Source organism: Melitaea cinxia, chromosome 5 (genome assembly GCF_905220565.1).
Source record: "Melitaea cinxia chromosome 5, ilMelCinx1.1, whole genome shotgun sequence".
NCBI classification, from domain to species: domain Eukaryota; kingdom Metazoa; phylum Arthropoda; class Insecta; order Lepidoptera; family Nymphalidae; genus Melitaea; species Melitaea cinxia.
In genome coordinates, this window is record NC_059398.1 from 10883966 (window position 1) to 10908462 (window position 24497).

Genomic DNA, 24497 nt, shown 5'->3' on the forward strand with positions numbered 1-24497 from the left:
ATTATTTATTATCTTTATACCAAAATTCATCTAAATTGGTTCTGCGGCATAAAAATCAGTAACAAATTGATTTTTACCAAATGTATTGATTTTTACCAGTGTATTTATGGTTCACTGTTTTTACGATAACGGCTTACTAATAAAAATAGATATATGCTGTCACGGTCTTTTTTGTAGTACTAATTAAGATGAACATCTCTCTTATACATAATATAGTGTAAACTATACAGTTTTTTCAGCGTACGCCAGAATAGCTCGCAGATGATAAATTTTTTTCAGATTTACTTGACAATAATCGTTATATTTTAGAAAATTCACACACTATCTTTAAAAATTATAGCCTATGTGTCATTCTAATGTATAAGCTATATTATTGTAAGCTTTCATTAAAATCCATTCGGTGGTTTTTGCGTGAAAGAAACATCCATACACACAAACTCTCGTGTTTATAATATTAATAGGACAAACATTAAAAAAAAAACTTTATTCAGGTAGAGCGTAGTGGATACATCTTGCAGGACATTTCGTAGCAGCCTAGTTGGGGAAGTACCTCTATCTTAGTGAAGATCACAGACAAATAACTCTCAAGTAGTGTTATAATTCTGTTGTGAGTAAGATAGCCAGTGCCCCTGGGGAGGGGAGGGGGTAGAGTTAACAACGTACTTTCAACGCCCTATTGTTATAGGCGATAAAAGCTTACGCATTTGCGGTATCTGCTTATCATCAGAGGGACCATAATCTTTTCTACCACCTATATGGATTAAAAAAAAGTTGTAGGTACTTACGTTCCTTTTGATGTCTATCTGGTTCCGTAGTACTAGCTTCAAGTCGAGCAAGCATCCGCACCTTTTCTGCCGCCTACATGAAATTTAAAAAAAAAGTGTTACTTACGATTTTGAGTTCCTTTTTAATTTCCCGGTTGATGTCGATCTGGTTCCGTCGTACGCGCTTCACGGCAAGAAGGCGTCCGCGATAGAAGGCGACCTCGGTGAATATGGCGGAGTAGCGGAAGTCCAGGTCGGGGTTGGAGCTGAGCGAGACTTGGCTGGAGCGCGCGCCGCCCGCGCTGCCCTTCTCGTTGCTTATTGCGTTGTTAGAGTTTGCATTTACACCCGCGCTGCTATCTTGCTGAAAAAAATTAGCTCTGACCGACTTGCTTGTCTTTTCTAGCCGACTTCAAAAAAGGGGGAGATTTACATTCGAGTGTGTTATTTTTATGTGTGTTATTACTTGTTGATGTAATTGAAGTCGGTTTTTTACATATAACAAAGTTTTCTTCAACAGTAGCGATAAGACAGTTCGTTAAAAGTTAATATTAACATTTTTGCAAGTGTTATGTATTTAAGATAGTAGGTACAACTTTGGATATTTACGTTTGTTTACTATGTCAATTGCTGTGTGGTTACAGCAGTAAAGAATAAGCCACTCTCTCTCTTCCCGTGGGTGTCGTAAGAGGTGATTAAGGCATAACACAATTTCACTACCATCTTGGAACTTAAAAGCCGACTGATGGCGGGATAACCATCCAACTATTGGCTTTGAAATACACAGGTCGAAGATGGGCAGCAGCGTCTTCGGTGTGACAAAGCCAGCCCTGCGGTCACCAACCCGCCTGCCCAGCGTGGTGACTATGGGCAACACATATGAGTTCACGCCATTTTTGGCGCGAACTTGGGGAGGCCTATGTCCAGCAGTGGATTGCGATAGACTAAAGGGTTGGTGATGATTTATCAACGATAAGGGATGATGATGAACTACTAACCGTGACCCGCGTGTTCACTCGCGGTAGCGTAGCGGTACATAAAACATGTATAGCATTTTTAAAAAATCACAATTTCTTTACGTAAACATTCCTCTTGGTTTTAAGCCCTACATTAAATTAAACATAATTTCAAATATGTTTAAAACGTTAATTTTAAATTGCTATCTACCTAAAAAGAAAAGTAGAGAATGACGTAGTGTGTTTAATAATCAGCGAATCCGCATTTTTAGTAACTTTTGCAAGCAGTTCAGGTTAAAACGTTGAAATTATTTTTAAAAGTTACAAATACTTTGTTTCTAAACAATTCATGCACTCGCATGTTAGTATCAATATCATGCAATCGTTAGTAAGCACATGCATACAACATATACAAGTTCCGTTTACCTACTCAGTTTGTTGTTTCGCTGGTCCTCATCGGGCAGATGCAGATCCCTGAAGTCGATTTTCCACAAGAGTGAGTCTAGTTCCTGTTCATAGCGCCAGCCGCGGTACAGAGCGAGTGCAGCCAGCGCTAACAGTGCTAGAGTACCGCCTGAGGCACCAAGGGCCCAAGAGCCCACGTGATCTGCGATATATTTTGAAAAAGTCAGAACTATCCATTCTCAGCAATATATTGATAAAATCGAATATAATAAAGGTATATGGTTTTTAATACTCGTTATGTATATTTTAAGACAACTTAGAAAAACCGAATATTGATAATATTTCTGACGACATTTGTCTATGCATTGACTTGTAAAACTTTTCTAGCTACATTGTGTGAAAGACAAATAAATAGGAAACTGGGTTCAAATTACATATAATACTTTAATAACCCTATGACTAGTTTTAAAAGATTTGTCGACGAGACTTAATTCATCATTATTCATTCTTAAACAAAGCAAAACATATATGAAAGTGACAACAATAGGTAAGGTTGGTGGGTGGTACTAATTAGCTGAGCCTACATAGAACCGAACAATATTACAACGTAATCTCATACATACATAAAACAATTAGGACAGCGACGCAAACTACAAGTAACTCTACATTACACATTTATACCTATACTTAGTCATTATAGTTGGCAATTGTGCTGAATAAGTTGAAGGTATTGCATACCAGTGCATAATAGCGTAGACTGTATGGGTATCTGCCAACTTGTCTAGCGAAGCTCACGACAGCTTGTCCATTGTTTTATATTTAACTTGATAACAAGTCGAGAGTCTGCTGTTAACTCGCTTATGATATTGTAACCTCATTTTCTATCAAAAGCAACTTCGCAATTTATTTCTCGGCATAGTTGATAGAGTGTTCGAAAGATAAATTAAAAGTTGAAGTCAAGCTTTTGTACAGATAAAAATAACAGTATACATCATTAGTCAATTTTTAATTAACTTTCAACCCTATTTAGTATGCAGTACACGCTGTTTAAACAAAGTGGCACGATACGGTGAATTTTACTTACGGCGGCCCCAAAAAGAAATTTATCGGAGTTACGCAGTACTGTTTTGATGCGATTTGAAAATTATTGTAACTTCAAGTTTCTTAATTCTAATGTACATGTACATTTAAACCAAGTTATAGTTATGCGAGTTCTGCTTGTTCAATTTTTTAAATGTTTTAAAAAACATTTCATTTTATGAAATAAATCCTCTCTAGGTTTAAAAGGCGAACATTTCTATTTATAAGAAAAGTAAATTGAAGCCAGTGTCAAATTTAGAAATAGTTTTTAATATCTTAAAAATATTCTCAAGATATTTGAAGAAAATCAAAGGGTTATTCGAAGTAGTTTACAAGTCGTTTAGTCGATATTATTAACATTCTGTGATAGAGGTCTGTTATATCCCTGTAAAATATACGGGTAATGGCATTTCAATTGAATTTGTAAGTAGAAGATTTAGATGGGATATCCTACATAAAAGCGGATTTGAAAGATCGCTGAAGTATGAAATCGGATAAGGGAAGAAAACATGAATGGTAACGACATTCGCGTCATAATGATTGAGACAATGATAGATCTAGTTCAAAGTTCCGTTTGACGAAGTTGTTTTTTTTTTTAAACATGATCATTTTATTTTATTTATATCAAATTTTGAAACTTTTTAGGTAACTAACTAACTCTGACATTGGGGTTGATATAGTGCACTAATATCCGAAACTTAAAATGACCAACAACAAAATAATACTTTGATGTTTATAAAGTTATGATTCTTTTGTATAAAGGTGTAACGGTGAAAATAATTTTAAATTGTTTTATTTCTTTTTTATTGTTTTTTTTCTCTTTACTTGACTTTAAGATACTATCGCCGAGTTGCACGAAACAAAATTAAAATTTAAGTAGAGATTAAACTAATTTAATCACAAGAATTTCATACAATTCTTGCGATTAAATTAGTTTAATCACTAGTTAAATTTTAATTTCTTTTCGTGCAACTCAGCGTATAATAAGTAAATAAGTAGTTTTGAAATTTAAACACCGCCAACAATTGCATTACGTAGTACAAGTCATTACCTAGTATTACCTTAGTATTACCTTTCGAAAACGAGCCTAAATTTAACAAATAATTCGAAATCTTCTGGTGGCGCCCAGAAGTATTAATTCCAGATAAAACGACATTAAAATACATTTGTCATAAACCTCTTTATCACGACTCTCAGCCAACCATTGCAGAATATAAATAGAAAGTGTAATTTACCTTACCAATTACCTAAGTGCTAATACCGTGTATAACAAAATTTTAAAACTTATGACCTTTACATCATAGACTAGAGTTAGCAGAAGATTATTTCTGTAATGTAGAGATTACTAAAGAAGTTTTCTTACCTTGTTAAAACGAGTTTATATAACAAATATCTTTGTAACGAATTACTTGGTGCAACCAACTTATTTTATCCCTTATTTTATACTCTTCAGCATTCCTATCAAGATTGCGATGTACTTTGAAATTAAATTTTGTAGAAAATACGTTAAAAGGCCATGAGCCAAGATCGAGAGTCTGTTGCAAATGATGTAACTTAAAGCGGGTTAATACGTGGATCAAGCTTGATGACCTAACTTCGAACATAGTCGTAACATCTACTCGTCGAGAGTGACTATAGCGATTTGACTTAACGCTGATACCCTTCAGACACTTAATATTGCTGCAATTTATAATCTTGTTGCGTCGTGCTTATACAGTAATGACTTGTACTACGTGTAACGTGACTTATAGCTAATGACTGTATACTTATTGTTGTATCATAACGGACTTCAATGTTTCTTTTCTCTTTAGGTGGATTTATGAAGAGTATTTGGTCTAAAATAGAAAGTAAGTTAAGTATTTCTAGTTCGTAAAACCAAGTTTTATCTTTAATTGCCGTGAAAGTGATTGAATATTTTAATATTTTTTTTTGAGAATTATAAAAAATATTTAAATAAAAAGTTACAAATAGCAGTAATTTCGCTTGAAAGCTACCCATTGATATTGATATGGATTAAGATATATCAAAACATAAAACGTAAATCACTTTTATAGATCTAATAGATCCAATAATTTCTGTTTGTTCCTATGTAACATTTATTCACTCAGTATGTACGCTTAAGGATAAAATAGCGAAGTTTAGTTAAACTGTTTGGACCAACTGCGAACACTTACGAGTAACGGTCATCAGAGTGCCTAGTGCGAGTTTTATTCACAGAAGCATGAGAGAAACGCGTTTATACGTGAAGATTATTTTGCATGGGAATTAAAACACTGCAGCCTAGACGATAAAGAATAGTTATACGATACAATCGATACAGAGTCATCTAGTGGCAAACGCGAGAACTAGGTTGAATTGCCGAATTTCCCATACAAAATGAAATTTACGCCCGTTATTGCGAGGCGGATTAAACATAATTGTGTTTGCTCGCAAACGAAAAAAAAAACCGACTTCAACTACATCGACGAGTAATACAACGTAGATCGACGAAAAAATACTCAAGTAACTACGCGTTATCAAAGATTACTCAAAAAGTAATAATCAGATCTCGATAAAATTTATATTTGACCACATGATAAACGTCAACTTTCGATTAAATTAAAAATTATCAAAATCGGTACACCCAGTAAAAAGTTATTGCGAATTTTCGAGAGTTTCCCTCGATTTCTCTAGGATCCTATAATCAGATCCTGGTTTCCTTATCATGGTACTAAACTAGGGATATCCCCTTATCCCAACAAAAAAGATTTATCAAAATCGGTATATCCAGTAGAAAGTTATGCGGTATAATACAACGTAGGTCGACGAAAAAAGCGTCAAGTTAAAACGTATTATTAGATATAACTCGAAAAGTAGTTGTTAGATCTCAAATAAATTTAAATGGGACCAAATGACACACACCACCTTTCAATTAAAAAAAAATTGTCGAAATCGGTCCACACGGTCAAAAGTTCAGATGTAAAATATATAAAAAAAAAATACAGTCGAATTGAGAACCTCCTCCTTTTTTGGAAGTCGGTTAAAAGCTCGCACTAGGCACTCATGTCGTCTGAAAGCTAAAGTGCGTCATGCGGCGCCGCAGCGGGCGATGTCCGCTCGCCTCACTTGTCGCTCGCACTGTCCCACTGCGTTACGAGGCCTTTACGAGCTTACGAGTTACGACCCACCCCGATCTCTTACGAGCCCTGTACTTAATGCCGACCTCCAGCCGACTAGAAGTTTTTTACTTACAAAATCTGCTCGACTAATGGAACAGTCCATTGCTTATTATTTTAGCTACTTACGTACGCGAGCCATTAGGGCGCTTTACGGTCGCCGCGGGTGTCATGAATATTCCACTTTTAACGCTCTATCGATATGGATTTTGGTAATACGTTACTCACTGACGCATTTTTCTCCTCGAAATCCGCAAGGCGGCTCCGAGAGGGGCGCCCGACCGCCAGGCCATTTGACCTCTCGTAGGAGTCGTAATTCCTGGATGACATAAAAAGTAAATGGTCCTTTAAGAGTAGCTAAATAAATAGGCACGGATTTGTATGTTGTTTTGGCTTTTAATAAAGTGTAAGCTTTATTTAGAATTCCATTCTACGTTTATTGTACAAAAGAATGTCTATTTCGAGCGTCCGCAATGAAATTTTTTCTCAGACAACACTTTTCTAATCCAGCGCTAAAACACATTTCGAAATAATATATGTTATTAAAAGACATAGAACAATATTGTTAATAAAAATAATATTAATAGAAAAAAATATACGTATGTTTTATGTTGTATTTATGTTTATATCTGTTAGTACATTTTTACGCCCCTATCCCCAGTAACAATTCTAGTCCTCTACCCAAAGGTTGTCTGGAAGAAATCACTGCTTTAGCGATAAGGCTGCCTGTTGCAACTAATGCAACATTATTATTTTTGTTTACGTAATTAAATTTTTATTACTTTTAGTGTTGGTGTGCAAAAAGTGTAAAGAAATAAATAAATTCAGTTTAGATTTTAATCTCAAAATATTTTAAAAAATGTAGGTAATAATTTAATTATATTATCACATATTTTTGGTATTTTCAATGCTGTTTACTTTAATCTTAATACGAAATGTTTTGTAATATCTAAGATTTTATTTTTATGTTACCCACACATTAGGAATTCAAAAAAAGATGTTTATAAAATGTTTTGTTATTTATTACATTTTCGCCAAAAATACAATTCAGGCGCATCCAAAATGCGTAAAGATTTAATTCTCCTTAAAATAAAATAATTTTATTGTATATAATGTAATATTATATTGGACAGACGTGACATCTTTAGAGATCCTAAAGATCTGACGTTATTTCCGTTTTCACAATTGTACGTGAGCCATTCACCCGATGGCCTCTTTTGAAGCGATTTAGATTTTTATTCCAGAGAGGAGATCGTTCCAGGGTATTCCAGTCTGACGAATAGTTAGAAAAAAGTAGATTACGTTACCGGAGCAGTTTTGTGCAAAACGGCGAGTGGATAGAGTCCCGGAGAGCGCGTTGGATCGATGGATAGGAGAGTGTAGTTCCCTTCGGCATCGCCATTTTCATCCATGTGAACCCAATACCTGTTACCAAATATCCTTAGCTTTTAAAGTTTTCAAAGCATGACAGATTAAAAAATAAACGCATTATTATCTATTTAGTCTTAGTTAGTAGACATTAATTTTATAGGACTTTTGTCCTCTAAGGCCCGGTTTCACCACTTATGGATAATGCTATTTTACGGGTGACTGTATCCAACACATCAATAACTTTTTAACTACTGTATATGTTTTAAGTTTTCTGCAAAATATCCTTATTCTATACAGTAGAACAAAGGATACATCTTTAATATAACCTTAATAAAATATTTATTTACAGTGTGCATGTATGATTTTACACGTTGTGAATATAGAAATCAAAACATCTTGCGGATTTGGTTAGAGAACTTGCAGAGTTGTTTTATATTGATTCATTGTGAGATAAATGTACGAGGAAATGTTTACTCAGTGTTTTAGGAAACGAGCGCAAACCGTGACACGTAGAGCTGTTTTAACTGAACAAACATCACTAAAAACATTTTTGTAAATGTTTTGTTTTGTAACGCTGAAAATACATCATTCATCCACATCTACAACCCCTTACAAATGAAACATTTATCTACTTTGTTTCTTCAAGGCCGTAAAAAAACTATAATTATTAAAAAACATAGCCGTATAAATCTAACAAACGATTTTTTAAATAACATACACGGTCGTCTGTTCCTAAGGTAAGCAACTTAATGCTTGTTATAGGTAAAAGCCGACCGCTGTAGCTAAATATATTTTTTTATAAATATACATAGAAATAAGCCATATAAATACTTAAATACAAAATTACACCCAGGCTCAGGTGGTAATCGAATCCACAACCCGCGGGGCAGAAAGCAGAGCCACTACGAACTGCACCATCGGGCTAGTCATTAAAACAATAAATAAACACTTCACACTCAACGGCCCCCAGTAGGATTTTCTCCCGTGTTGGGGGTCCGTAAACATACACAATGCACATGCACAAGCGCCCAGACTACGACAAACATCTAAATGGCCAATACAAATATCTGTCGTGAGCGGGGATCGAACCCGCGACCGCCAGCGCAACAGTCAGTACTGTGACCGCCAGCGCAACAGTCAGTACCATAGATTATACACTTATATACTGGTAGTCAGTACTGTGACCGCCAGCGCAACAGTCAGTACTGTGACCGCTGCGCCAACGCGTCGTCAAGTCAGTCGTTATCTCCAAAATTGTGATAATTATTATTAAAATAAAGAAAGTTATGGCTATTGAAGTTTGATAATAGATTATCGTTAGCACATTATTCCATTATACAGTTGACTGCAGTGCAACAGCACGAACCGCCCGCTTTTAAGTCCTCGTCTATTTCATATTTTGTACGTTTTAATACCACAACATTGTAGTGCAAATAACAGATGGACAAGTCACAGAACCACAATTAATGTTTCCGATAACATGGCGCTAAACATTTTAATAAATTACTTTGTCACTGTAATTATTATCAAACTATTAATTTTGCAAAAGATGTGTAATAGTCGCTTTATTATCTTTTAAACTGTCGGCTTATTAAGTTTTATTAACAGGAACGAAGACAAACGAAGGTTATCAACATAGCTCTCAAAATTATTATTTTTGCAAGCTAAAGTGGCAATGGGCAGGCCATATTGTTACAAGAACCGACAACCGATGGAGAAGAAAGGTTCTCGAATGGCGACCGCATCTCGGCAAAAGAAGCGCAGGCCGCCCTCCAACCAGGTGGACTGACGATGTAAGGAAAACTGCTGGAAGCCGCTGGATTCAGAGGACATAAAACCGAATGGAGTGGCGAGCGTTAGGGGAGGCCTACGTCCAGCTGTGGACTTGTAAGGGCTGATGGATGGATGGATAGATTAACAGGAATTTATTTATCAAATTTCTTTTTTTTAAATATAGCTTGGTCGGCAAACAAGTGTACAGTTCCCTGATGGTAAGCGATTGCCGTTGTTTATAGACGTCTGCAACACCAGAAGCATCGCAAGCGGGTTGCCGAGCCCTTCCTCGATTCCCCCCAGGAGCTCTAGTCACTGGTACAAAAATTTTCTTCTAATTAAAATAGAAGAAAAATTTGATGATAAAGTTGGTTAATAAACGATGTGTCATAATATAATTTTAATAGTATAGTAGTAGTGTATATAGTGTAGTGTAGTAGTTAAAGTTAGTCATATGTTTTAATCCTTAGATTTTCGGTCTTTATTTCATTTATATGTATTAATAATGTAAGTCACAAAATTAATGTCAATTTAATATTGTTTAATATTTATTACTCATACATACGTATGTTTCACAAATGTTTTTATTTGGCTCGTATGTTCTGTAGCGTTGTGTATATGTCAATAATGTCACTAGGGTGTTGGAGCTTCGCCAAAATTGATGATATACTAATCTGGTAGTAAGGATAGTTTAGCTCAGAAGCACGGTCAAGTACGTTCTAAGCATATTAACGCGTCCATGTTACGTAATATAGGCACACGTGAGGTTTATTGAGTGCATTGTCTACTGGCAGTGGAAGTAGCTGTGTAATTTGTAATATCAATTTGAGTCACTACTTTAGGAATGATCAATAATTTTAGTACATAGATAAAACGTATCATTCGATATAAATGTCATTGTAGCATAGAAACAAAAATATCAAGCTACTATCAAGCGCTCAAATCAATTAAGCTTGTAATTTTTTTTATTGAATTACCCTGAACGGTCCGTTACCCATTCTACGTTTTCCTTAATATGAAAGTGCTATCAATGTAACCCATGTCGACCCTTGTCATCGAATCATAATCTACTTGGGTTTATATATCCCGGCATAACGTTTGTGGACATCTGTATTTAACCCTTTTGTATGTGTAAGGCAACCGCTTTAGATGTGAAATCTCCTCATCAACTTATTATAAATAAAAATCACGTGTCTCATGTCCGCAAGAGTACCACTTAGAGTTTTGAGTATGAAAATTCAAAAATTGTGACGTTCAGTTTAAAATTTCTTTTCTTTCTAAATTTTTTAAATAATATCTACTTCGATAAAGCTCATAATTAAGGGGCTACACTACCTCAGCTCGAATTCAGATTTCACCCATACTAAAAACACATGAGAATTGAGAGCGCTTGGTTGTTCATCGCGCGAATTATATGTATTTTCTCCCCACAAACATTACCAATAGTTATTTTTTTAAAAACGCAACATATGAAATGTTCTTCATACTTATTTTAATTACCATGCTTAATCTCAAGTCCATAACTTCTATATTTACTGAGATATTAAGGTTTTAATACAAAATTAGAGGTAATTTTGCGATTTTTTTGTATCGAGAAAATTTTATGGAATCGTGTTTTCGAAACATATGAAAGATAGTTTATGTCCTGAACTTTACCATACATAAATTTCAAACTTAAATATTCAGCAGTTTGGAAGATATGGACATCCTGCCGAGTGGAAAATAATCAATTTGAGGTAGCATACACTCTTAAGATAGACAATGAACAAGACCTATCACAAGACACCTACCTATTTAATAGTATATAGCTCTAAATACACTTATTTTTGCATTTGTAAATTGTATATACCTACCTATGTGAAGCCAGGGCGTGCCACTACGTTTAACATAAATAATATCGAACAAGACGTTTTGATTAGGTAATTATATACTAATTTATTTTTATTACATTACTAGCTGACCGGACAGACTTCGATCTGTCAATAGTTATTAGTAAAAATTTGAATAAGTTTTTTATACTACTTTTTTTAGGATTTAATCATTCCGTGGGCCTTAATAAACATACCAAAAAAAAAAAATAGCCGAATTGGTTGACCCATTCTCGAGTTATGCGCTTAGCAACATTCATTTTTTACAAGCTTTTATTTAACTTGCAATGGTATGTATGTAAATTCGGGAGAAATCTTGCAACATAATTTTGAAGCAGATGAACCAATTGAGCTAAAATTTTGTATACTAGTTCAATTTAGATGACAATGCATGGTTAATTTTGAGACGTCATTCTAAATCGAACATGGCGGCTTATCCAAGATGGGGGAGTAGTTATTTTTAATGCACTTCTACAATATGGGTATCAAATGTAAGGGTTTTATTTAGCTTGCAATGTATGTATGTGTGTATGTATGTATGTATGTTTGTTCGGGTGAAATATAGCAACTCAATTTTGAAGCAGATAGCTTCAACCTAATGAGCTTCAATTTTGTATACAAGTTCAATTTGGATGACAATGCATGGTTAACTTTGTGACATCATTCTAAATCCAACATGGCGGTATATCCAAGATGGCGGACTAGTTATTTTAAATGCATTTCTACAATATGGGTATCAAATTAAAGGGCTTGCTAAGAATAATTCGAATAAAGTGACGTCAGTCTAATCCAATATGGCGGACTAACTATTTTAGTTTAGCAAAATAAAAAAAACCTCACCCCATGACACTACGATACGTAGTATTCCTCATCCGGACGGCGATGGCACGGCCGTCTCGCGCTCCTTCGCCTGTCCGTAAAGCATCGGCCAGCGCCCGCGCGTACACCCACACCGCGTCGTGGAGCCACGCCGCTTCGACTGGGATCTGGACAAATGTTTTATTTTTTTGTTATTACTAGGGTGACAAACAAGCAAACGGGTCGCTTGATCGAAATCAAAATTTACTTTATTGAAATAGGCTTAAAAGCACGTTAAAATTGTCATTTTACAAATTAAAATTATATTAGTTTTAATAAATTAATTATGATGTAGCTTCTATCGATTTGGAATATAAAGTCTGCAGAGACGAATAGACAAGCAACTCCGCAGTTACTCTTTAAAAAGTGTAATAAAATGTTAATGACGGTAAGTGATAGCCTGTGGACGTCTTGTACCATAAGACGTCACAAGTACATTTAAGATTCTGGCTCTCTTACTCGTCACGTTAAATTATTATTTTTTTCTTTCTTTATTTTAATTTCAGTCCAATATCATAAACGAATAATATTTTCTTCTTACTAACAATCATCTCTTATTTATTAAATATCATCATCATAGTGAAAGTTGTAAAAAAGCTAGTTTTTTTTAAGTTAGTACATTACTGTAATTTAACTAGCCTATTTTACAATATAATGTTACTGTTAAATATAAAAGGAAACGCCAGGTCGTGTACGTATATGATGCAAATATTTTAATACTTTATAAAACATGTTTATATAGAGCCAAAAATATAAAGTCTAATTTGACTTACTTTACTGCATCATTGTACTAATAAATGAAAAAAAAAACTCATTAAAGTATTGCGTCAAGAACAGAGGTATTTTAAGGATAAACCAGTAAAGTAAAGACGGGGTTAATTAATGGGTTGTAACTGAGAAATGTAGAGCTGAATTGTAACATATTGGTTTGCTAGACTTGGCAAACAATATAAAAGATGGGAATAAGACCGTTAAATTGTTATTTCAAGCTCCCTTTTGGAATCCCAAATTTAAGATGAATTGCTTACAACAGATTGCAACAGCAAACGTTGCGAGCGACTCACGGCAAGATGTTGTACTGGTGTGTTTTAAAACAGCTCTTTAGGCAGTGACTAAGACCTATTTTCTGTATAGAATAAATTGTTTATTATTTTATTGATATACAACGCTTGTTATTATTAAGTCTTAAAAAAAAGTCCATAAAGTGTAATATACCCATCATGATCAAAATTATTTTATCTCTTTATCAAATTATCTAAATATCAGTTAACATATTTTTGGGATTTTATTTATAATCTTAATTTTGTACTTATCGTTATCTTGTTTGCACTTTAACGCCGTTTAAAGAGACCTGCACACAACTTGTATTGATATATTTAAGATCAGAACGTGAAGATCGCGATAAGTGTAGATTGTTTTATAGCTTTCTTTGACTTTTCTTGGCAGGAAAGAAAAACGGAAATTGTTTCGTCAATTTTAATTTAAAAAGAGCAATAGGAATCTTATTCGCAGAAATATCTCGATGTTCCAAGAATATGTCTAACGTGTATGACGTTATTAAAAAACTGCAAAGTTGTAGCTTTACAGCACTTTTATTAGCTGACAGATATTATATGAGTTTGATAACAAAAATAATATTCAATAACCGTATAACGTAAGATAATCGTGCCCGGAACATTTTAAGAGAATTTAAAAATTTTCGATATGTATCATCATGTTTAAATATTTACACTAATAAGTTTTTTTTTTATATCACTAGGTCTCCGAACAAGCGTCCGGCTCACCTGATGGTAAGAGATTACCGTAGCTTATAGACGCCTGCAACAGCAGAAGCATCGCAAGCGCGTTGCCGACCCAATCCCCAATCCCCCCAGGAGCTCTGGTCACCTTACTCACCAACAGGAACACAATACTGCTTGAAAACAGTATTATTTAGCTGTGTGTGTCTTCTGTAAGGTCGAGGTACTACCCCAGTCGGGCTGCTCCATATTTTGAGCAGGAAATTCCTGCTGTGCCCTACCTCAGTTAAAAAGTTAACGCGGAGCCGTTAATTGAGCTATGCCGGTTTATATCTGGGCTAGTTCAAGAAATTTTTAAGTATAAAATTTTCTTCTCTTCGATGGTTAAGAAAAACGTTGTGAGAAAACCAATTGTTTAAGAAATTCTGAAACATCTGAAATCTACCTACCGGTGATAGAAGAGCGAGGCACATTAAATCTTTCCCTTCTTATTCGCAGGAGCAGAAGACTTTTACCACCAAAGGTTTTGCATACTTTTATATTATAGGTTAGTACTATTATAGTTATTAATTTAACAAGTCTTGTAAATAGAACTTTATAGTAAATTTTTATTTCAGTATATGGTAAATACGGCAAAGGCCAGAGTTTCTAAAGTATTTAATTTGTTTAATATTCATCTCACGTATATCGTAAAAAGTATCATCGTGACATCGTCGGGCCACTCTCCCCTAATTTGTATCTTTCCCACAATTCAACGCCATATACACTTAAAGTAACCCATCATTTAGTAAAATAAAAGATACATAATATTAGGTATTCTTTAAGCAGATATGTAAGTACTCATGTTTCATTCGAAAGATCAAATCGCGTGTTTTTGGTTCTAGAAAGGAGTTGTTCGAATTATTCGAATTGAAAAATAATACAAAATATAATTGAAGAGAAATTCGAAAGAAAATCTAATTACTTTCTAGTAAAATATAAACTTATTCGAAATACTTCATATGTTGTTAATTAATTGTATTTTATATTACGTAGGATAAGAACGCTACCATAACAACCAAAACTTGTTCATAAGCCGTTCCTTTAATGATTATTATTGAATGAAAAAAGTTTAGTTTCACAGTATCTCTTGTAACTAATATCGACTTATTGCATCCATAATGAAAAAAGGTAAACTTTTCTTCAATCTTCTGGTACTATAAAATTACTAAAACACAAATAACTTTTTCTCTTTATTGGAATTAAGTTTTCGTTAAAAAAATTACCTATACCGATGGGTTACTCAAACACCATATTATAATTATCCGAATGACGAATTATATTAATCGAATAGTATCTATCTTTTATAATAAATTCGGTATATCTTATATACTATTAGGAATATTAACGCAGATTTAAAAAAAAGGAAATTTAGTTCAATCGTTACTTACTGCCAAAAAATGCTACTAGAAAATACATGAAAAAACATTCAGTTCTTACTGAAGGTAAAGATTAATCATTAGGATAATGTTAGTATATATTCGACTTATTAGCCTAGTTCTTAAAGAAGTATGCAAATTATCACAATAACCATTTGGAAATTTGGGTCAACAGTAATGCTATCTGCTATCCGGTTATGAGCTGATAACAAAAGGCTAAAAATACCTACGTAACAAATTGATCGCGAACAATTTGATATAGTTAACTTATAGCTAATACAAACAAATTTAATATTAACAAAATCGAATACAAAATGACGTACTTATATGTACAATATGTAAATTAACATTACATTTAAATAATAATAATTTCTATTTAAACATACAATACCTACTTTTATTTAGAGATACATGTTTCGAGTTGCGGTAACTTGTTTTGCGTATAAGTGAATTTATTTTATCTTTTTGGTGACATCATTCTAGATTATACAGAAACAGAATGTACCTGTATAGTTTATTGTGGATATGTAGATCTTATTTGTATTCTTTGTGCAAATAATTAGTTAAGTCAGCCTAAGGGACAGCTAACTCTACTACAATATTATAACAAACTTTACTAATTCGGACTAGTTTGGTTGTTGATATTAACTTATACGTAAAAGAATTATGACTTATGTTTACCGTTTGTGTAGGAGAGAATTTATTTATTTCTTATAATATAAATGTAGGTTAGTTGAATATATCATAATGTAGAAGTTAAAACGTTATATATTATAGACTGTTTACTTTATGTTTTAATATTGTTTGTATATTTAGAATAACTGGTGGGGGATATTATTCGAGACCCCCCAGATACTGGAGCTTTAATGTCTATGTAAACTTTTCATTTGTTGTTCTGGCCACCAAAATGGTTGAATCTAACGAAGAAATTCGGTGCATTAGCCATAGCGATCGACATGTCTCAATATATATATGTAACACTCATTACCGGTCACAAATTACCATTTCCTAAATGCCGGCTTAAAAAAAAGTTGTTTCTTTAATGGAATTTCTATTTTTAACCGACTTCCAAAAAAGGAGGAGGTTCTCAATTCGACTGTATTTTTTTTTTTTTTTTTATGTATGTTACATCAGAACTTTTGACCGGGTGGACCGATTTCGACAAATTTTGTTTTAATCGAAAGGCGGTGTGTGCCAATTGGTCCCATTTAAATTTATTTGAGATCTAACAACTACTTTTCGAGTTATATCTAATAATGCGTTTTTACTTGACGCTTTTTTCGTCGACCTACGTTGTATTATACCGCATAACTTTCTACTGGATGTACCGATTTTGATAATTATTTTTTTGTTGGAAAGGAGATATCCCTAGTTTGGTACCGTGATAAGAAAACCAGGATCTGGTGATGGGATCCCAGAGAAATCGAGGGAAACTCTCAAAAATCCGTAATAACTTTTTACTGGGTGTACCGATTTTAATAATTTTTAATTTAATCGAAAGCTGATGTCTATCATGTGGTCACATATAAATTTTATCGAGATCTGATAACTACTTTTTGAGTAATCTTTGATAACGCGTAGTTACTTGACTATTTTTTCGTCGATCTACGTTGTGTTACTTGTCGATGTAATTGAAGTCGGTTTTTTTTTCGTTTGCGAGCAAACACAATTATAATCTATACAAATAAATAAAATTGGAGTGTCTGTTTGTAATATTAAATGATTTACGGATGTAATGATACGGCACTATACGAAAATACCATTTTTTACAATTTTTGTCTGTCTGTCTGTCTGTTCCGGCTAATCTCTGAAAGGGCTCAATCAATTTTGACGGGATTTTTACTGGCAGCTTATGTAATAACTTAGGCTAATTTTATTCTAGAAATTTATTTATTTTGTAACTCTGCTAATTGAACAATAATTTTTTTTAATTCCCAACGGACGAAGTCGCGGGCACAGCTAGTATATAATGAGATTACGACTGCGGTTCATTCTCTATATTTACAGAAGTTTAAAAAATACTATTATGTGCGAACTTTATGGAATAATTTATAAATCTCATCATAACATCCATGAAATACCTTAACGATGAAAAGGTATGGGATTGAATAAAGCTCGACCAGTCTATGTCATGGGCATGTGGTGATTTCGCCACACACGATTGGCTGTCTCTTGTTTGTTCTGATAATTTCGTAGCCATACTGTTACGTTTTTTGCCTTCCATACGACATCAAATAAAAAAAAATACCGATAGTACTCTTTTTCCGGTTTTTTTTGCTCACGGCCTACCTAGGCAATTAATTAATTTATTGTATTACTTAATAAAGCCGATGATATAATAGGAGAATGATGTCTTCCGAGACACTAGGATTTAGTGTGTACTAATTATTGTGACTAAGGCAAGGTTGCTGGATAAACACTGTACATTACCTAAATTTGTAATGTACCTAATGTTAATATGTAGTAATTTTTTAATATAGCTTGTTGTTTGCTACCTTGACTTTTGTTTTTGATTTTTTTAACGTATTGTTAAGTTATTTTTTTTCGAGAATGTAGACAATTTTGTGACATTGGTTAAGTGTGTATAATCCTTATGGCGAAATAAATATTTTAAGGTAGGACTTACAGAAGATCTCAAGCTAAATAATACTGCTCTCAAGTAGTGTTGTATTCTCCTGTGGCGAGTAAGGTAGCCCAAGCTCATGAGGAGAGTTAGGGTTGGCAAACACTGGTTTTATTTTATTTCAATTTTATGGAATGAAAAGTGTAAGGAATACTTACGACTTTTTCTCCGCCTAATGCGAGCAAAGGATTGGTGAAGTTAAAAGGCGGCATCTGCAGTCGTCGGTTCACTTCCCTGGCGAAAGCAGGGTAGGAGGGTGCGGGGGAAGGAGCCACTGCGAGATACGACCGGAAAGCCTTCGGGACATTGGGTCCGGGCTCTTTCCGTAATGGACCCGACAGATACCTGATTGCCTCTTCTGGCTCATATTTTTCAACATCAACACCGATTGCCGCGTATTCACCTACAATTTTAATCGTAGATTAACATTCCGAATTTAAGTTTGTTGTAAAAACATTTCAACTGAGTTAAAACAGCATGTGAAGATTCTACTACTTCTCTCCACATTATAAATAAATAAATATAAATATCTACAACATACACACACGGTCGTCTGTTCCTAAATTAAGCAACTTGTGCAACTTGTGCAACTTGTGCTTGTGCAAGCTTGTGTTACAGGTACCAGCCGACTGGTATAGCTACATATTTTTTTTCGATATACATATATATAAATACTACATATGTAAATTAATGTATGTGACACCCAGACTCGGGGTGGGAATCGAACCCACAACCCTCGGATCAGAAAGCAGGGCACTACAAACTGCGTGAACGGGCTAGTCAAACAACATTGAAGGAAGGCAACAACATTGAAGGTAGGCTTTACTTAAGAAGAACTAATTCTCTACGCTACTCTATCTTTAATATTTTACATACATTACATATTTTTCCTATTAAGAGCAACAATTATTATTGCTTGCTTTGCTTGTTTTCGGAAGTACTTTAAGATTCTTAAGGTAACTTGAGGTTCTAAAGAAATAATAAACGTTGCTTAGAAATAATCAAATAAATAACGCCTAAGCCAGTAATACGTATTTATATGAACATAAATTGGTATCTATTTCAAGCAGGAATGGACCCTGAATATGACCTTTAATAGAATTTTCGCAATACTAAACCAGAACGGTTATGAAAAATTGATATATTTTCTTAAAAATATTTTTCTTTACAAAACTCAGATCTTTTTAGATGATATTAAAAAATAAAAATTATATAAAGCAGTAATTAAAAGATAGTGTTATATAGACAATAGTGGAATGAAATGAACAATAAAATTTCTTGTAACTAAAAATTGTCATAATTTTGTACTTTTCATAACGTTAACAAAACTTTACCACTCGAAATAAAGTGATGTTATTTCTGAGACAACAATAGAAACATTCTAGACACATATATTAGTCGCGGCTTATCGAATTTATTCCCTCATATTTTTCAACCGAGAAATTGATAGAGCAGCATGGAGTACCTATAATGTTCCATTTCATTAGCGTGGGTATCACTTTCTTGACTACATTTTCCTTTTAAAATATGTTTCTTTCGCAGTGGCGCTGTAAATGATTATTATGTCTTACCTGTATCTAATAACTTCATTGCATCCAAGGCCTGCATGAGTCCGATGTGGTCGTGATAATAGCCAACCGACACATAAACTGAAACACGAACAACCTTTTAGTTTTCCACAATGTTTGCAGATAAAAGTAATTGCAGCTCATATATAACTCACTTCTAGTATCTTTGTATGTTTCTCTAACAATATCGTGGAATGGATTTCGAGTTATATTCTCTGCTATGTCTCCGTAGTAATAAGGCTGACGGTATACTTGAACGGTTCGGACTGCTATTTTCTTATCCTTAGCAGCTGTTATTATAGCGAATGCCAGTCTAGAGAAATCATGGTTCGGTGCATTCAGATAGACGATAGCAATCTGTAAAAAAGACTTTAATCACCAGGGATCAACGTTTCGAATCTACTATCACGTTTTAAACTGTCATAATTTTGTACTTTTCATTACATTTCATTGCAACTGAGGTAGGGAACAGTAAACTGAAAGGCAGGAAATAACCAGTTCAATATCTGGAGCAGCCTAACTAGGGAAGTACCTTACCTCGACCTTACAGAAGATCACAGCTAAATAATAGAGCTTTCAAGTAGTGTTGTGTTCCTGTGGTGAGTAAGGTGACCAGAGATCCTGGGTGGGGGATTGGGGGTAGGACCGACTTTTGGTATTGCAATGCTTCTGGTGTTGCAGCCGTCTCTAAGCTACGGTAATTGCTTACCATTGGTAATCCATCTGCTTGTTAGTCCACCTACTTAGTTGTATATTAAAAAAGAAAAGTTTTGGGAAATCGCAAATCTTCTTATCTTTTTTAATCCTGTAAAACTTTTCAAGTAAAACGACATTGTTTATAGTTTTCTGGTAAGTATTTGATATGTTTACATGCATGAAATTAAAATGCGTGAGCACGGCGATGACGGAGCGCGATATGTCGATGTCCGAAGGCCGGGTGCGGGCGAACGTTGCGTACACGTGTTTTTTGGAGCTCGCTACGTCTCTACAGTACTGGAACAAAATACTTTATCTATACATATAAATGAAATTGTAGTATCTGTCTGTGATTTCAAAATATCTGTGTGTTTTCAAGTGCCCCCGGAATTCTCACAAAATCTGGATGTACGCGGAAAAACCCGCCAATACCGTATCTACTGGCTAAATAGATATGAAATAACTAAACGTTTTCTATTGCATACGACCATTTCTGAGAGCAAATCTATACATATATACTAATGTTATAACTGAAAAGTTTGTTTCTTTAAGTGCGCTAATCTCAGGAAATACTGGGCTGAATTGAAAATTTATTTTTTTGGTGGATAGCCCATTTAACGAGGAAGGCTATAGGCTATTTTTTTCCTCAAATTAAAGTGATTGAATCCGCGAGGCACAGCTAGTATTTTTTATATAAATTTATATTACTTATTATTCCATGGACTAAAGAATAAGCTAGTATTTCATTATTCTAGTCAGCATGTTTCAGTTCATAGCCAATAATAACATAATTAGTAGTATTCAACTTAAAGTAGAAAACAAAAGGAGGCCATGGAAAAAAAAACAGTGTAATATTTAAACCATTGATAGTCTACAGACGAAACACATTGAAATTGTTTAATACATATTTATATATGATAACATTCTAATACAAAAATAAAACTAAATATCAGACTTAAAGTAAAATGGTAACACCCTTGAATAGAATAAATTGTATTTTCTACTTAAATACAAAACTTAAAACTATTTTATTTTAGACTTTAATGGTAATGAATTAAGTAAACACTATATATCTTAATGCGATATGATCAAAGCTGTCAATATAATTTTAGGATCACTGGCAAGATTAAAGAAATTGGAAAGTCAGACCAGATTGCGCTTAGGGGCGACCAATTTACATAAAATTAAGATAAAATTTTGTCAACTCTATTTATTTTTGTTTTTCTAAACGGAAAGCTGAAAGTACCTTAAATTAAAATAATTGATTAAAAGAAAGATAGCAAACACTTGTTTAAATTAAATAAACAGTTTAGACAAATATTTATCAACGAATTTTGTTGTAAACTTTAATATTTAAATGAAAGATAAATTCAATAAAATTTGGAAGTATTAAATAATATGTTTTGGGTTCGGAAGAACACACAACATGAACACACAACATAAACACACTACATCCATGCCTTGACAACGACTAATAGTTTTGTCATGATCAAGGATCGAACCAGTGATCAGTAGCGTTACAGCCATTGCTGTGACCGCTATGACAATTCGTCATTGAACATGTACCATATACAATTTTACATACGTACTATATACTAGCTATGCTCGCGACTTCGTCCGCGTGGAATAGTGACTTTACATGTTCAACGTGATTCCTTAATTGGCATAACTTTTTTATTGATGAACCGATTAAAATGAAACAATTATTAAGCTAAGCTTGCCACAATATATTAGTAAAAACCACATCCAAATCGGATAAGCCATTTCAGAGATTAGCGTGCACAAATGCACAGACAAACAGACAAAAATTCTGAAAATCATTGTTTTGGGTGCTATTTGCGTTGATAAAGGTCCCAATAATATTTTTTCACATATTAAATGTACAGACAGAGACCCGTTACATTTTTATTATATGTATTGATTACGTGATATGGAGAGTATTTAATTCTGATACATTAATCGTAGTTACGGTTTCCATAACTCCGCTTTCTCGTTAGAAATTAACAAATAGACGTTTCTACATTCAATCCACGTTCAGATTATTAATGAATACCACCTTAATTACATTCAAAATTATATTTAATAAGAAAATCTTGTTAGCAATGCCATAAATAAAGCCCCACACTCAAAGCATATTTTCATTAAACGATAACAATATGCGTATCTCGTGGTTGATTTACTGGAGTGACGATAGTCATTGTAGTTTTTCATTTAACGACACGTTACTGTTGCGTATTGTGTTAGGGAAAACTAATGCTTTCACCTCAAATATTCCTCAATAATATATATTATCTTATTATTGTATGATTTTGATTTTTATTTTTAGTTCTTTGAACGCAAAGTAGAGATTTTTAGTTTCTTACGAGAAAATTTTCTCTGTCGGCATTATAATATTTAAATAATATCACTCAGTATAGAACTATCTACCTATATAACAAAAGTGTGTGTCAGCTCCGACGCACGATCCGATACATGGCGTTATTAAAACGTTACGAGAAACGTAACGAGGTCATTCGTTCAGTAGATTTTACTCCTCATATTTTTTTCATACCGGGAGCCTTTTTTTTATGTCACTAGGTCGGCAAACAAGCGTACGGCTCACCTGATGGTAAGCGATTACCGTAGCTTATAGACACCTGCAACACCAGAAGTATCGCAAGCGCGTTGCCGACCCAATCCCCAATCCCCCCAGGATATATGCCAGCCTTATATGAAAATCGATTATTAAGGAGTAAACTCCAATAAATTCCAAAAAAATGAAAATATTCATAAAATAATTTAGATTCAACAAGTAGGTAATACGCAAATCTGTTGTTTTTTTTATTTACAATTATTTGACACGACATTTTTTTAAATGTATATGTATTTTTTCACACATAATTGTGTTTGCTGGCAAACGAAAAAAAACCGACTTCAATTACATCGACAAGTAATACAACGTAGGTAGACGAAAAAATAGTCAAGTAAATACGCATTATCAAAGATTACTCCAAAAGTTGTAATCAAATCTCGATGAAATTTAAATGTAACCACATGATAAACATCGCCTTTCGATTAAATTAAAAATCATCAAATCGGTACACCCAGTAAAAAGCTGTGCGAATTTTCAAGGGTTTTCCTCGATTTCTCTGGGATCCCATCATCAGATCCTGGTTTACTTATCGTGGTACCACACCTGGGATATCACCTTTCCAACAAAAAAGAATTATCAAAATCAGTTCATAAACGACGAAGTTATCCCCGAATATAATAATTTTTTTTTTATATATATACGGTCGAAAACCTCTTCCTAAACAAGTAGATGCGTAATACATTATAGGGTAGATAAAAGCAAGGGGTATTAAATTAAATCACATGTAGGCACTACTATTCGCGTGTAATGCGTTAAAATGTAACTAAGGAGTTACAGAAGACATAGTTTACCTACAGTCATAAAATTTCTTTACGTCTCAAACCCATAATGTTTTCGTAGGGTTTTATGGGAGGTTTTGGTGTGGTATCGACAGACCGTGATTGATCACTAGTTACCACCCATACTTGCGATCTGCAATCGCGTCTTGAAAAAGCAATATAGTTTCCTCAGTGTCGGAGGCAATTTACCGTTAAGTGAAAAAACGCTCTCAATGTTTTTTACAAATGGTCTTTCACAAAATTTATATTTTCATTTTTGCGAATTGGTGAAAATCTTGCGTTACATATAGATAATAAAAATTGAAGCTATAACTTGAATTGAGAACCACATCCTATTTGGAATTGATTTTAAAGACAATATACTCGTATTGTCCTAAAATATGAGAGAAATTTTAAGCTTACGTACGTAGCTGACCATGGGCAAGTTGAAGGCGGCGGCCATGCGTCCTTCATGCACACACGTTTCTTGAGGACCAATGAACGCAGACACATTGGCGGCCCACAGAGCGGCAACCTGATTTGAGAGTAATTAAAATAATTTTTAAAACGTTACTAAGCAATAAAAGTTTATATCTATCGGTATATATGTAAGTATGTTTATGTTAGTCTCAATACAATTACAAAGTATATATTAACAATTACATAATTTTAAATACTTGTTGTTGACTTTTATGGGACCATCTACCACTTATTTAATGTCACGGACAATATCTGTATGTAGCTTTTATACGCTATATGCTTACTTTTTATGTACATATATTTTTAATTTATTTTACTGTGTTGTAACAACCCACACACTTGCAGGGCACAGA

At 33.8% G+C, this 24497-nt stretch overlaps 1 protein-coding gene across 1 annotated transcript in view; it reads right to left on the reverse strand.

Moving 5' to 3' along the window:
- The window catches only part of LOC123653844 (guanylate cyclase 32E), a 65006-nt gene that overhangs the window by 21761 nt on the left and 18748 nt on the right, over nt 1-24497 (reverse strand). Inside the window, exons 4-13 of the mRNA XM_045589823.1 lie at nt 24092-24199; nt 20449-20571; nt 19734-19935; nt 19582-19659; nt 18169-18413; nt 12213-12358; nt 7668-7785; nt 6589-6679; nt 2151-2327; nt 892-1124 (exon numbers count right to left, since the gene is read on the reverse strand). Coding sequence (XP_045445779.1) covers nt 892-1124; nt 2151-2327; nt 6589-6679; nt 7668-7785; nt 12213-12358; nt 18169-18413; nt 19582-19659; nt 19734-19935; nt 20449-20571; nt 24092-24199 — 1521 coding nt within the window. The remainder of the gene's footprint in view (nt 1-891; nt 1125-2150; nt 2328-6588; nt 6680-7667; nt 7786-12212; nt 12359-18168; nt 18414-19581; nt 19660-19733; nt 19936-20448; nt 20572-24091; nt 24200-24497) is intronic.